Source organism: Mauremys reevesii, linkage group 14 (assembly GCF_016161935.1).
Source record: "Mauremys reevesii isolate NIE-2019 linkage group 14, ASM1616193v1, whole genome shotgun sequence".
Classification (NCBI taxonomy): Eukaryota; Metazoa; Chordata; order Testudines; family Geoemydidae; genus Mauremys; species Mauremys reevesii.
The window spans coordinates 9,904,923-9,917,597 of record NC_052636.1 but is presented as its reverse complement, the minus strand read 5'-3'; the positions used below and the strand labels follow the sequence as shown (position 1 = coordinate 9,917,597).

At 45.4% G+C, this 12,675-nt stretch overlaps 1 protein-coding gene across 1 annotated transcript in view; it reads left to right on the top strand.

Moving 5' to 3' along the window:
• The window catches only part of LOC120381922 (zinc finger protein 420-like), a gene marked incomplete at both ends in the record, with an annotated part of 146,778 nt that extends 135,938 nt beyond the window's left edge, over positions 1 to 10,840 (top strand). The window contains one exon of the mRNA XM_039500085.1: positions 10,432 to 10,840. Coding sequence (XP_039356019.1) covers positions 10,432 to 10,840 — 409 coding nt within the window. The remainder of the gene's footprint in view (positions 1 to 10,431) is intronic.
• Between the last annotated feature and the right edge of the window lie 1,835 nt (positions 10,841 to 12,675).

The following is a 12,675-nucleotide window of genomic DNA, read 5'->3' as shown; positions in this document are numbered from 1 at the left end:
AATATTGCCCTCGCCGCTTTACGAGTTGTGCAGGCCTAGACTAAACCACAGACTCTGGACTCAGCATTCATGTATCCTGCAGTCTGAACTTTGAATCCGATACATTCCCTCATTGGCTACCATTGTTTGCCCAGCATGGAAGTGGTTGTTGTCCAACAAGGCAGCCAGATTGGGACCCGTAGGCATGGAATGGCTCTGAAGGAATCAGCTGTTTCTCTCTGCGCTTTGGATCCAAATGGTAAAAGACAGTTGCTCCCAATTTAATTATGGCGTCCTTTAGGAGTGTGACCAATGCCACTTAACTAGGGAGCAGGGTTCTAAAAATAGTTTACTTGGGCCACAGGTCACCATAGCTTCCATCTCTGGGGTGAAAATGAACCACTAGTACCTACAATTTCTACCCAAGTTCTTGTCAAATCTTTGACCTTACTTGGAGTAATTTTACATTTCTCTGGCGTAGAATACTTCACCAACCGCACAACAGATCAGTAGCGATAGTGAGGTACAACTCCCCCTTCTGTGCCCTTTTATTTCTTTAATCTGGTGGCACAGATTAAAATTAGGGACTAAATTCAGGTGCAACTTAGAATCCCTGTAAGACAACAAATGTCAGGTCTCTATTAAAAAGAGGTATCTTTCTGCAGCTACAGCACATTCAACATGGATTTCATTTTCTACACATTTGTAGAATCTCCCAGGTGTGAGCTAAACAGAAATGTCACTTCCATTTTTCCCATCTCTACCTAGATAGGGATTGTATTTCCCAAATAAAAGGCAACATGCAGCTGATTAGGAAGGCGATATCTTCAGGAGCAACCTCCTGCAAGGCCTGGGCCAGAGCGGCTTTGGTAGCCAAATGCATGGGTACTTTGTTTAATTACAAGTAATTTACGAGGGAATCCTCTTCCCAGCCCTTTAGAAAAAATATAGACCTAAGAAGCTGAACAAAAGGGAGATTGGGATGGTGATGAGGAATCAGGGTAAATCAGAGGGATTCCCTATGTTCTTCTGCTGTTATAGAGGAGAAATGACATTTTCCCCTATCCCTACGTTTTTCCTGCTCTTTGTTATAGTTCAATATATTTTAAGTGAGGAAAATGGTAGCAAAAATATCTGCTCCCCAGCACAACCTGAACCAACATCAGAGCAACTGGGAATGAAACAATTGGTTTCCAAAGGGAGAACTCGATGACTAACAATTGCTGTGAAATGGGGGAACAGTATAACCGTGATGCTCAGGGTTTGTTTAGACTAGGGAAAGTGATGGAGTTTAGGTCAGGTCAAGGGGGAAGCTAATGGCAACCCCTGCACCTGGGCTGCATCTGCTCTACAACTATAATTTCCTTTTTACCCCAAGATCACTAACTTGAGCAGCCAACGCCATGTACAGCCCTAGTGGATGGAAGGCTCGGGTAGTTTTTGCCTCAGTGTAGCTTGTTGGGTGTGACGATACGGTCCTGGCGGGACCCAACTGAGAGTGCCAGTTCAGGACCAATTGCTTAAACAGGACAGTTACAGCCCTAGGCTGGGGTTTTTCCACCTGTAAGGCAAACCAAACCAGCCAGCCAAAGAGGAGTTTGGTTTCACACCACTGGCTAACCACGAGTCACACAAGCAATTTCCTTAGATACTCCACAAAAAGAACAGGAGTACTTGTGGCACCTTAGAGACTAACAAATTTATTTTAGCGTGAGCTACAGCTCATTTCTTTGGATGCATAGAATGGAACACACAGACAGGAGATATTTATACATACAGAGAACATGAAAAGGTGGAAGTATGCATACCAACCGGAAAAGTCTAATCAATTGAGATGAGCTATCATCAGCAGGAGGAAAAAACTTTTTGAAGTGGTAATTAAGATGATCCATAGGAGGTGTGAGGAGAACTTAACATAGGGAACTAGATTCAATTAGTGTAATGACCCAACCATTCCCAGTCTCTATTTAGGCCAGAGATAATTGTATCTAATTTGCATATTAATTCCAGTTCAGCAGTTTCTCTTTGGAGTCTGTTTTTTGAAGTTTTTTTGTTGCAAAATTGCCACCTTCAAGTCTGTCACTGAGTGGTTAGAGAGGTTGAAGTGTTCTCCCACTGTTTTTTGAATGTTATGATTCCTCATGTCAGATTTGTGTCCATTTATTCTTTTGCGTAGAGACTGTCCGGTTTGGCCAATGTACATGGCAGAGGGGCATTGCTGGCACATGATGGCATATATCACATGGGTAGATGTGCAGGTGAACGAGCCCCTGATGGCATGTCTGATGTGATTAGGTCCTATGATGGTGTCACTTGAATAGATGTGGACAGAGCTGGCATCAGGCTTTGTTGCAAGGATAGGTTCCTGGGTTAGTGTTTATGTTGTATGGTGTGCGGCTGCTGGTGAGTATTTGCTTCAGGTTGGGAGGCTGTCTGTAAGCGAGGACTGGCCTGTCTCCCAAGAGCTGTGAGAGTGAGAGATCATCTTTAAGGATAGGTTGTAGATCTTTGATGATGCGCTGGAGAGGTTTTAGTTGGGGGCTGTAGGTGATGGCTAGTGGCGTTCTGTTATTTCCTTCGTTAGGCCTGTCCTGTAGTAGGTGGCTTCTGGGTACTCTTCTGGCTCTGTCAATCTGTTTTTTCACTTCAGCAGATGGGTATTGTAGTTTTAAGAATGCTTGATAGAGATCTTGTAGGTGTTTATCTCTGTCTGAGGGATTGGAGCAAATACGGTTGTATCTTAGTGCTTGGCTGTAGACAATGGATCGTGTGGTGTGTCCGGGATGGAAGCTGGAGGCATGTAGGTAAGTATAGCGGTCAGTGGGTTTCCGGTATAGGGTGGTGTTTATGTGACCATCGCTTATTAGCACAGTAGTGTCTAGGAAATGGACCGCTTGTGTGGATTGGTCTAGGCTGAGGTTGATGGTGGGATGGAAATTGTTAAGATCACGGTGGAATTCCTCGAGGGCTTCTTTTCCATGAGTCCAGATGATGAAGATGTCATCAATGAAGCGCAAGTAGAGTAGGGGCGTTAGGGAACGAGAGCTAAGGAAGCGTTGTTCTAAGTCAGCCATAAAGATGTTGGCATATTGAGGGGCCATGCGGGTACCCATAGCAGTGCCACTGACTTGAAGGTAAACATTGTCCCCAAATGTGAAATAGTTGTGGGTGAGGACAAAGTCACAAAGTTCAGCCACCAGGTTTGCCGTGATATTATCGGAGATACTGTTCCTGATGGCCTGTAGTCCATCTTTGTGTGGAATGTTGGTGTAGAGGGCTTCCACATCCATAGTGGCCAGAATGGTGCTTTCTGGAAGATCACCAAGGGATTATAGTTTCTTCAGGAAGTCAGTGGTGTCTCGAAGATAGCTGGGAGTGCTGGTAGCATAGGGCCTGAGGAGAGAGTCCACATAGCCAGACAATCCTGCTGTTAAGGTGCCAATGTTTGAGATGATGGGGTGTCCAGGATTTCCAGGTTTATGGATCTTGGGTAGCAAATAGAATACACCTACTCTGAAACTTAGACACTCCAGTCTGCCAGTATCACCACCAGGGCCACTTGTCCTGCGGATGAATGGTTATGAAAACCAACACCCCAATAAAAGAAAAAGGTTCTCTCGATCCCAAGGAATCAAGTCCCAGACCCAGGTCAATATACAAATCAGATCTTACCCACAAATCATGCTGTTGCCAATCCTTTAGAATCTAAAATCTAAAGGTTTATTCATAAAGGGAAAAGGTAGAGATGAGAGCTAGAATTGGTTAAATGGAATCAATTACATACAGTAATGGCAAAGTTCTTAGTTCAGGCTTGCTGCAGTGATGGCATAAACTGCAGGTTCAAATCAAGTCTCTGGAACATCCCCAGCTGGGATGGGTCAGTCAGTCCCTTGTGTAGAGCTTCAGCTTGTAGCAAAGTCCCTCCAGAGGTAAGAAGCAGGATTGAAGACAAGATGGAGATGAGGCATTTGCCTTATATAGGCTTTTCCAGGTGTAAGAACCTCTTTGTTCCTTACTGTGGAAAATTACAGCAAAATGGAGTCTGGAGTCACATGGGCCAGTCCCTGCACTTTGCTGAGTTACAAGGCGTGTCTGCCTTCTCTCCATGGGTCAATTGTGTAGCTGATGGTCCTTAATGGGACATCACACAGGCTAGGCAAAGCTAACACCAACTTGTCTAGAATGTTTCCAAAAACACAGCACAAATTTGAAATACAGACAGTATAGATTCAATATTCATAACTTCAACTACAAAAGGATACATGCATACAGACAGCATAATCATAACCAGCAACCCATAACCTGGTCTTAGACACCTTATATGACCCCTTTTTACATAAGATTTGGTGCCACTACAGGACCTTGGTTGCAAACCATATTCTATATGGTCCCAGTTTATATCAACATCACAGGGAATGACACAGGGCAGCAAATTCCCACCTACCCAAGGACAAATTGCTGCAGATAAAACGGGTTGGGTTCACATCCCAAAGCTGAGGAGAATTGAAGAATTATGGACAAAATAGGGAAAAATAAGAGACTAGAGAGTCAATAATTTTAGGGAAAACGAGGGAATCTCCTTGGATTTTCTAGCCACATGTGGGGAGGGGAGAGAGAAGGGGAAGAACCAGAGAGAATTGTTCTCAGGTTTTGAGATGGAAAGAAATGGCACAAACAGGAAAAGGATGCAAGTGGCTCACCCCCGTGACCATAGGCGTGCGCAGCACATTTCATTAGGGTGTGCACCCAGGGAGCCCCGCCCTAGCCCCACCCCATCCACTGCCTCCCCTTCCTGCCCCCTCAGAACCCCAACCCCCGCTCCTTGTCCCCTGACCGCCCCCTCCTGTGACCCTGCCCCGCCCTGCCCTCCAGGACCCAACCCCCTATCTAAGCCTCCCTGTTCCTTGTCCCCTGACTTCCCCCTCCTGAGACCCCCCACACTATAACTGACTCCCTAGGACCCTACCTGTCCCCCTGACCCTTATCTACACCTCCAACCCCAGACATAAGAACATAAGAAAGGCCGTACCGGGTCAGACCAAAGGTCCATCTAGCCCAGTATCTGTCTACCGACAGTGGCCAATGCCAGGTGCCCCTGAGGGAGTGAACCTAACAGGCAATGATCAAGTGATCTCTCTCCTGCCATCCATCTCCAGCCTCTGACAAACAGAGGCTAGGGACACCATTCTTACCCATCCTGGCTAATAGCCATTTATGGACTTAGCCACCATGAATTTATTCAGTCCCCTTTTAAACATTGTTATAGTCCTGGCCTTCACAACCTCCTCAGGTAAGGAGTTCCACAAGTTGACTGTGCGCTGCGTGAAGAAGAACTTCCTTTTATTTGTTTTAAACCTGCTGCCTATTAATTTCATTTGGTGACCCCTAGTTCTTGTATTATGGGAATAAGTAAATAACTTTTCCTTACCACTTTCTCAACATCACTCATGATTTTATATACCTCTATCATGTCCCCCCTTAGTCTTCTCTTTTCCAAACTGAAGAGTCCTAGCCTCTTTAATCTTTCCTCATATGGGACCCTCTCTAAACCCCTAATCATTTTAGTTGCTCTTTTCTGAACCTTTTCTAGTGCTAGAATATCTTTTTTGAGGTGAGGAGACCACATCTGTACACAGTATTCGAGATGTGGGCGTACCATGGATTTATATAAGGGCAATAATATATTCTCAGGCTGATTCTCTATCCCCTTTTTAATGATTCCTAACATCCTGTTTGCTTTTTTGACCGCCTCTGCACACTGCGTGGACATCTTCAGAGAACTATCCACGATAACTCCAAGATCTTTTTCCTGACTCGTTGTAGCTAAATTAGCCCCCATCATGTTGTATGTATAGTTGGGGTTATTTTTTCCAATGTGCATTACTTTACATTTATCCACGTTAAATTTCATTTGCCATTTTGTTGCCCAATCACTTAGTTTTGTGAGATCTTTTGTGAAGTTCTTCACAATCTGCTTTGGTCTTAACTATCTTGAGTAGTTTAGTATCATCTGCAAACTTTGCCACCTCACTGTTTACCCCTTTCTCCAGATCATTTATGAATAAATTGAATAGGATTGGTCCTAGGACGGACCCTTAGGGAACACCACTAGTTACCCCTCTCCATTCTGAGAATTTACCATTAATTCCTACCCTTTGTTCCCTGTCCTTTAACCAGTTCTCAATCCATGAAAGGACCTTTCCTTTTATCCCATGACAGCTTAATTTACGTAAGAGCCTTTGGTGAGGGACCTTGTCAAAGGCTTTCTGGAAATCTAAGTACACTATGTCCACTGGCTCCCCCTTGTCCACATGTTTGTTGACCCCTTCAAAGAACTCTAATAGATTAGTAAGACACAATTTCCCTTTACAGAAACCATGTTGACTATTGCTCAAGAGTTTGTTTTTCTATGTGTCTGACAATTTTATTCTTTACTATTGTTTCAACTAATTTGCCCGGTACCGACGTTAGACTTACCGGTCTGTAATTGCCGGATCACCCCTAGAGCCCTTTTTAAATATTGGCGTTACATTAGCTAACTTCCAGTCATTGGGTACCGAAGCCGATTTAAAGGACAGGTTACAAACCTTAGTTAATAGTTCAGCAACTTCACATTTGAGTTCTTTCAGAACTCTTGGGTGAATGCCATCTGGTCCCGGTGACTTGTTAATGTTGAGTTTATCAATTAATTCCAAAACCTCCTCTAGTGATACTTCAATCTGTGACAGTTCCTCAGATTTGTCACCTACAAAAGCCAGCTCAGGTTTGGGAATCTCCCTAACATCCTCAGCCGTGAAGACTGAAGCAAAGAATCCATTTAGTTTCTCCGCAATGACTTTATCATCTTTAAGCGCTCCTTTTGTATTTTCATCGTCAAGGGGCCCCACTGGTTGTTTAGCAGGCTTCCTGCTTCTGATGTACTTAAAAAACATTTTGTTATTACCTTTGGAGTTTTTGGCTAGCCGTTCTTCAAACTCCTCTTTGGCTTTTCTTATTACACTCTTGCACTTAAGTTGGCAGTGTTTGTGCTCCTTTCTATTTGCCTCACTAGGATTTGACTTCCACTTTTAAAAGGAAGTCTTCTTATCTCTCACTGCTTCTTTTACATGGTTGTTAAGCCACGGTGGCTCTTTTTTAGTTCTTTTACTGTTTTTCTTAATTTGGGGTATACATTGAAGTTGGGCCTCTATTATGGTGTCTTTAAAAAGGGCCCACGCAACTTTCAGGGATTTCACTTTAGTCACTGTACCTTTTAACTTTTGTCTAACTAACCCCCTCATTTTTGTATAGTTCCCCCTTTTGAAATTAAATGCCACAGTGTTGGACAGTTGAGATGTTCTTCCCACCACAGGGATGTTGAATGCTATTGTATTATGGTCACTATTTCCAAGCGGTCCTGCTATAGTTACCTCTTGGACCAGCTCCTGCGCTCCACTCAGGATTAAATCTAGAGTCGCCTCTCCCCTTGTGGGTTCCCGTACCAGCTGCTCCATGAAGCAGTCATTTAAAGTATCAAGAAATTTTATCTCTGCATTTCGTCCTGAAGTGAAATGTTCCCAGTCAATATGGGGATAATTGAAATCCCCCACTATTATTGGGTTCTTAATTTTGATAGCCTCTCTAATTTCCCTTAGCATTTCATCATCACTATTACTGTCCTGGTCAGGTGGTCGATAATAGATCCCTACTGTTATATTTTTACTAGAGCATGAAATTTCTATCCATAGAGACTCTATGGAACCTGTGGATTCGCTTAAGATTTTTACTTCATTTGACTCTACACTTTCTTTAACATATAGTGCCACTCCTCCCCCTGCACGGCTTGTTCTGTCCTTCCGATATATTTTGTACCCAGGAATGATTGTGTCCCATTGATTGCTCTCAGTCCACCAGGTTTCTGTGATGCCTATTATATCTATATCCTCCTTTATCACAAGGCACTCTAGTTCACCCATCTTATTATTTAGACTTCTGGCATTTGTGTACAAGCACTTTAAAAACTTGTCCCTGTTTATTAGCCTGCCTTTTTCTGATGTGCCAGATTCTTTTTTATGTGACTCTTTATCATCTGATCCGGCCCCTACATTATACTTCTCATTCCTCTGCTCCTGACTATAACCTGGAGATTCTCTATCATCAGACTCTTCCCTAAGAGAAGTCTGTGTCCGATCCACACGCTCCTCTGCAGCAGTAGGCTTTCCCCCATCTCCTAGTTTAAAAACTGCTCTACAGACTGACACAGTGTCTGTGTGTGTGTTCCCAGAAGATATGTGGGTATTTCAGTCCCTCATAAGCACAGTGTTCGGCATCTTCAAGGACCTGGGGAACTGGTCCTGGGAATTCACTGGTTTAACAAGTGTGACACTGTATGGAATTGTGAGACACTTTGGTATTAATAATAAAATAATAATATAATCTGATAAAATTGCAATGAATCGTGCTAGATATGCCATGTAAGGTGTCAGTGAAAATGTTATGATTTGCCAAGTATGATAATTTTGTTTCTATGTTTGTATCACCTTTGTATTGTGAGTTATAGATATGTAGGGTATATCTGTATTTCCAGACTTGTGCAGTGTTTCTGGGTGACACCCCCAGACATATTGGCATCAACACTGCCTAGCCTGTTTCATGGCCCATTCAGGGTCATCATCTGTACAATGAGGCCCATGGAAAGGACCAAGGGGATACACCTATTGAGTCAGCAAGACATGCCGGGGTATGCCTGTGTAATGAGAACTCCAAGGCTTTTCCATGCCACGTGCTGTGAAGCTTGTGTTTGGGACACAGGAAGTACAGGCCACATGGCAAAAGGAATGTAAAGGGCAGCTGCATCATCTCCATTTTGTCTTCAATTCCCCTTCCTACCTCTGGAGCAACTTCTCTACAAAATGAACCCTGAACAAAGGACTGAATGACCCATCCAAGCTATGGATGTGTTCCAGATGGACTTTCAAGCCAGCAATTCACCAATACTACTAAGAACCTGATATATCCATTTTGGAATGTATCTGACTGCTTTCCCATTTAACTTCTTTCTGTCTTTCTTTCCTTTAAACCTTTAGTTTAGATGCTAAAGGATTGTCTGGAAGGATGGAATTTTGGGTAATATCCAAACCTATACTGACCTGGTGATGTGGCTGACCCTTTGGGGTCAGAGGAACACTTTGTTTATGTGAGCAGAGTTTTTAAATAACCTCTCACTGTACTGGACCTCGCTGGTGATTAGGAGCCAGAGAACTGGGATGGAATAAAGGGGGCTGTGTGATTTCTTTTTTCAGCTTCTCGATAACCCATGTGGGGGATAAGAAGCACAGTTGGTGATTGGTCGGTGAGTTTAACTTCAGTGTTAACCAGCAGTTTTGGGAGCATCTGCTCTCCCTTTTTCAGCCTGCCCTAACTTGGCATTTGCAGTGAGAACTGCCCCTGGCCCACCAGGTCGCACTAAGCACTGAAGTTAAATGAATAGAATGTTTTTTTTATGACCAAGTCTTATGAAATCAACTGAACTCCTTTGTTTTCTTTCATCTGAGCAGGGTTTCTAGTTTTCCAACTTGATGTGATCTCCCAGCTGGAACAAGGGGAAGAGCCATGGGTCCCAGACCTCCAGGGTTCAGAGGAAAGAGAGATCCTGAGATCTTCCTGCACAGGTGAGGAAACATTAAACCACCTCAGAATCTGTAAGTGCCTGAAGGAAACATCTGGGATGCCCTACAAAGCTCTTGGGGAGGTCTCTCAGTTCATTATTGTCCCTAGCAGGGGTCGTATCCTCAGGGTAAATATAGTTCATGGCTTCCTATAGATCCTAGCAGACACCAGGCAGTAGCTTCCTCCCTTCCCCCTGCGTATTTGGATGGGATGTGAAGGCTGAATTCATCCCCCTCCTCTCTCCTATTTAGGGGAAGAGTTTGGGGGAGATCAGCTCCTGATTTTTATTTGACCTGTCTTCAGCACTTGTTTTTGTTTGGTCTTCCCCTTTCCATCCCTGTTTGAGGTTTCTGTCTCTGTCACAGCAGGTGATGCAATGGCATGTGAGAAAGAGGAGCAGAATTCTCAGCCTGAAAATGTTGAGCCAGTGGGTAAAAACAGAGCATTATCTCAAAGATCGAAAAGGAATGTGTCCAGGAGTCATGAGCAGGGAAAATCCTGGGAGATTCAGCACAGACCAAAAACAGATGAAGGAAACCAGCCAGGGAAGAAAGTGGATAAATTTATTTCCTGTTGGGGAACTCAGAAGGTCCTCATGGAAATCACAACACAGCAGGATATCCTCAGGCGAAAGAGAAAAAATACATGCAGGGAGTGTGGAAAAACCTTCTCTCACAGCTCAGCCCTTTCTGTACATCAGAGAATCCACACAGGGGACAGGCCCTATGAATGCACTGAGTGTGGGAAAACCTTCAATCGCAGTTTGCACCTTATTAGTCATCAAACAATCCACAGAGGAGAGAGGCTCTATGAATGCCATGAGTGTGGGAAATGCTTCACTAGCAGCTCAAACCTTTCTCAACATCAGAGAATCCACACAGGGGAGACGCCCTTTGACTGCAGTGAGTGTGGGAAAAGCTTCACTAGCAGCTCAGACCTTTCTCAACATCAGAGAATCCACACAGGGGAGAGGACCTTTGAATGCCGTGAGTGTGGGAAATGCTTCACTAGCAGCTCAAACCTTTCTCAACATCAGAGAATCCACACGGGGGAGAGGCCCTTTGAATGCCGTGAGTGTGGGAAAAGCTTCACTCAAAGATCAGTCCTTTCTAGACATCAGAGAATCCACACAGGGGACAGGCCCTATGAATGCACTGAGTGCGGAAAAACCTTCAATCGCAGTTCGCACCTTATTAGGCATCAAACAATCCACGAGGAGAGAGGCCCTATGAATGCAGTGAGTGTGGGAAATGCTTCACTAGCAGCTCAAACCTTAGGGCTTGGCTACACTTACAAGTTGCAGCGCTGGTGGAGGCTTTCCAGCGCTGCAATTACACCCCGTCCACACTTGCAGGGCACAACCAGCGCTGCAACTCCCTGGTTGCAGCGCTGGCTGAAAACCCATCCCGGCAGGGGTATAAGGAGTGCAGCGCTGGTGGATCCAGCGCTGCTCAGCAGGTGTGGACACTCACCAGCGCTTTACCTGTCCTCCAGGGAATAAGGAGCTATCCCAGAAGTCCTGTTCAGCCACTCTGCTCATCAGTTTGCACTCTACTGCTCTTGCCTCAGGTGACCAGCCCTTTAAATGCCCCGGGAATTTTAAAAATCTCCTTCCTGTTTGCTGCAGCCAGGTGTGGAGTGCAATCAGTTAATCTTTCCAGGTGACTATGCCTCCACGTGGCAAACGAGCCCCAGCATGGAGCAATGGCGAGCTGTTGGACCTCATCAGTGCTTGGGGGGAGGAATCAGTGCAGGCACAGCTGCGCTCCGGCCGTAGGAATTACGATATCTTTGAGCAGATATCAAGGTCCTTGCTGGATAGGGGCCATGATCGGGACGCACTGCAATGCAGGGTGAAAGTTAAGGAGCTGCGGAGTGCCTATTACAAAGCCCGCGAGTGTAATCGCCGATCCGGATCTGCCCCCACGACCTGCCGTTTTTACAGGGAGATGGACGAGATACTTGGGGGTGACCCCACTGCCAATCCCAGGATAACGATGGACACTTCTGAGCAGGCTGGGGGACAGGAGGAGGAGGCGGAGGCGGCGGAGGAGGAGGCGTGGGGGGGAGGAAACCATGAGTGAAGCTACTGGGATGGGGGAAGACACCCCAGAGTGGGCATGCAGCCAGGATCTCTTCTTAAGCCAGGAGGAAAGTACCCAATCGCAGCAGCCAGCAGTTGCAGAACGACAAGCAGAGGAGCGGGTTAACGGTAAGCGGCTTTTATTTTCTGGGTGGAAATGTTTCTGGAGAGGAAGGGGGGTTATGGCTGCATGCATGCCAGCCTCTAGATGTGGAATAGCCCGTTGATGTGGTCTATCACGTCGCGGTAATCTGCTTCAGTTATCTCAGCAAAAGTTTCAGCCAGAGCGTGGGCAATATGCCTGCGCAGGTTTATAGGGAGAGCCACTGTGTTTCTTGTCCCAGTCACGCTGATGCGTCCGCGCCACTGTTCCGCGACTGGGGGGGGGATCATTTCTGAACACAGGGAAGCCGCGTAGGGTCCCGGGCGGAATCCACATTGCTGTAAAAGAGCCTCCCGCTGTCCCCTAGTGACTCGCAGCAGGGAGATATCTTGCAGGATTAACTCCTGTGAAAAATGTTGGGAGACTCTTTAGTGAAGAGATAGGTAGATAGTGAAGATCACCCCTGCAGCTGCATCTTCACTCAACCTCTATCACTCCAGATTACCCGAAGCAACCAGCCCCCCTCTATCAATCAAGCCCCACTTCTCCTTCTATAAGCACCCCTCACTCACCATTTCGTGGCTTCTGTCGTGTTATGCGTGTGGGAAAAGAATGTTAAAGTGCAAACTCCCTCAGTGTAACAATTCATGTCTGGAGATAGTGGATACAATGCTGCCCTGTTAAATGTTTCATTTCTACAGTGACCTTGACTCCTGGAGTGGGCAGATGTTCCACAGCACAGAGGCTACAAAATTTGAGAAGAAATCCCCGAAAGAGCAAAGAGGAGATGCTGAAGACTGTTCTTCAGCACTCTGCTGCAGAGAGAAAGGAACTGAAGGAGTGGCGAGAGAAGGAAAGCATG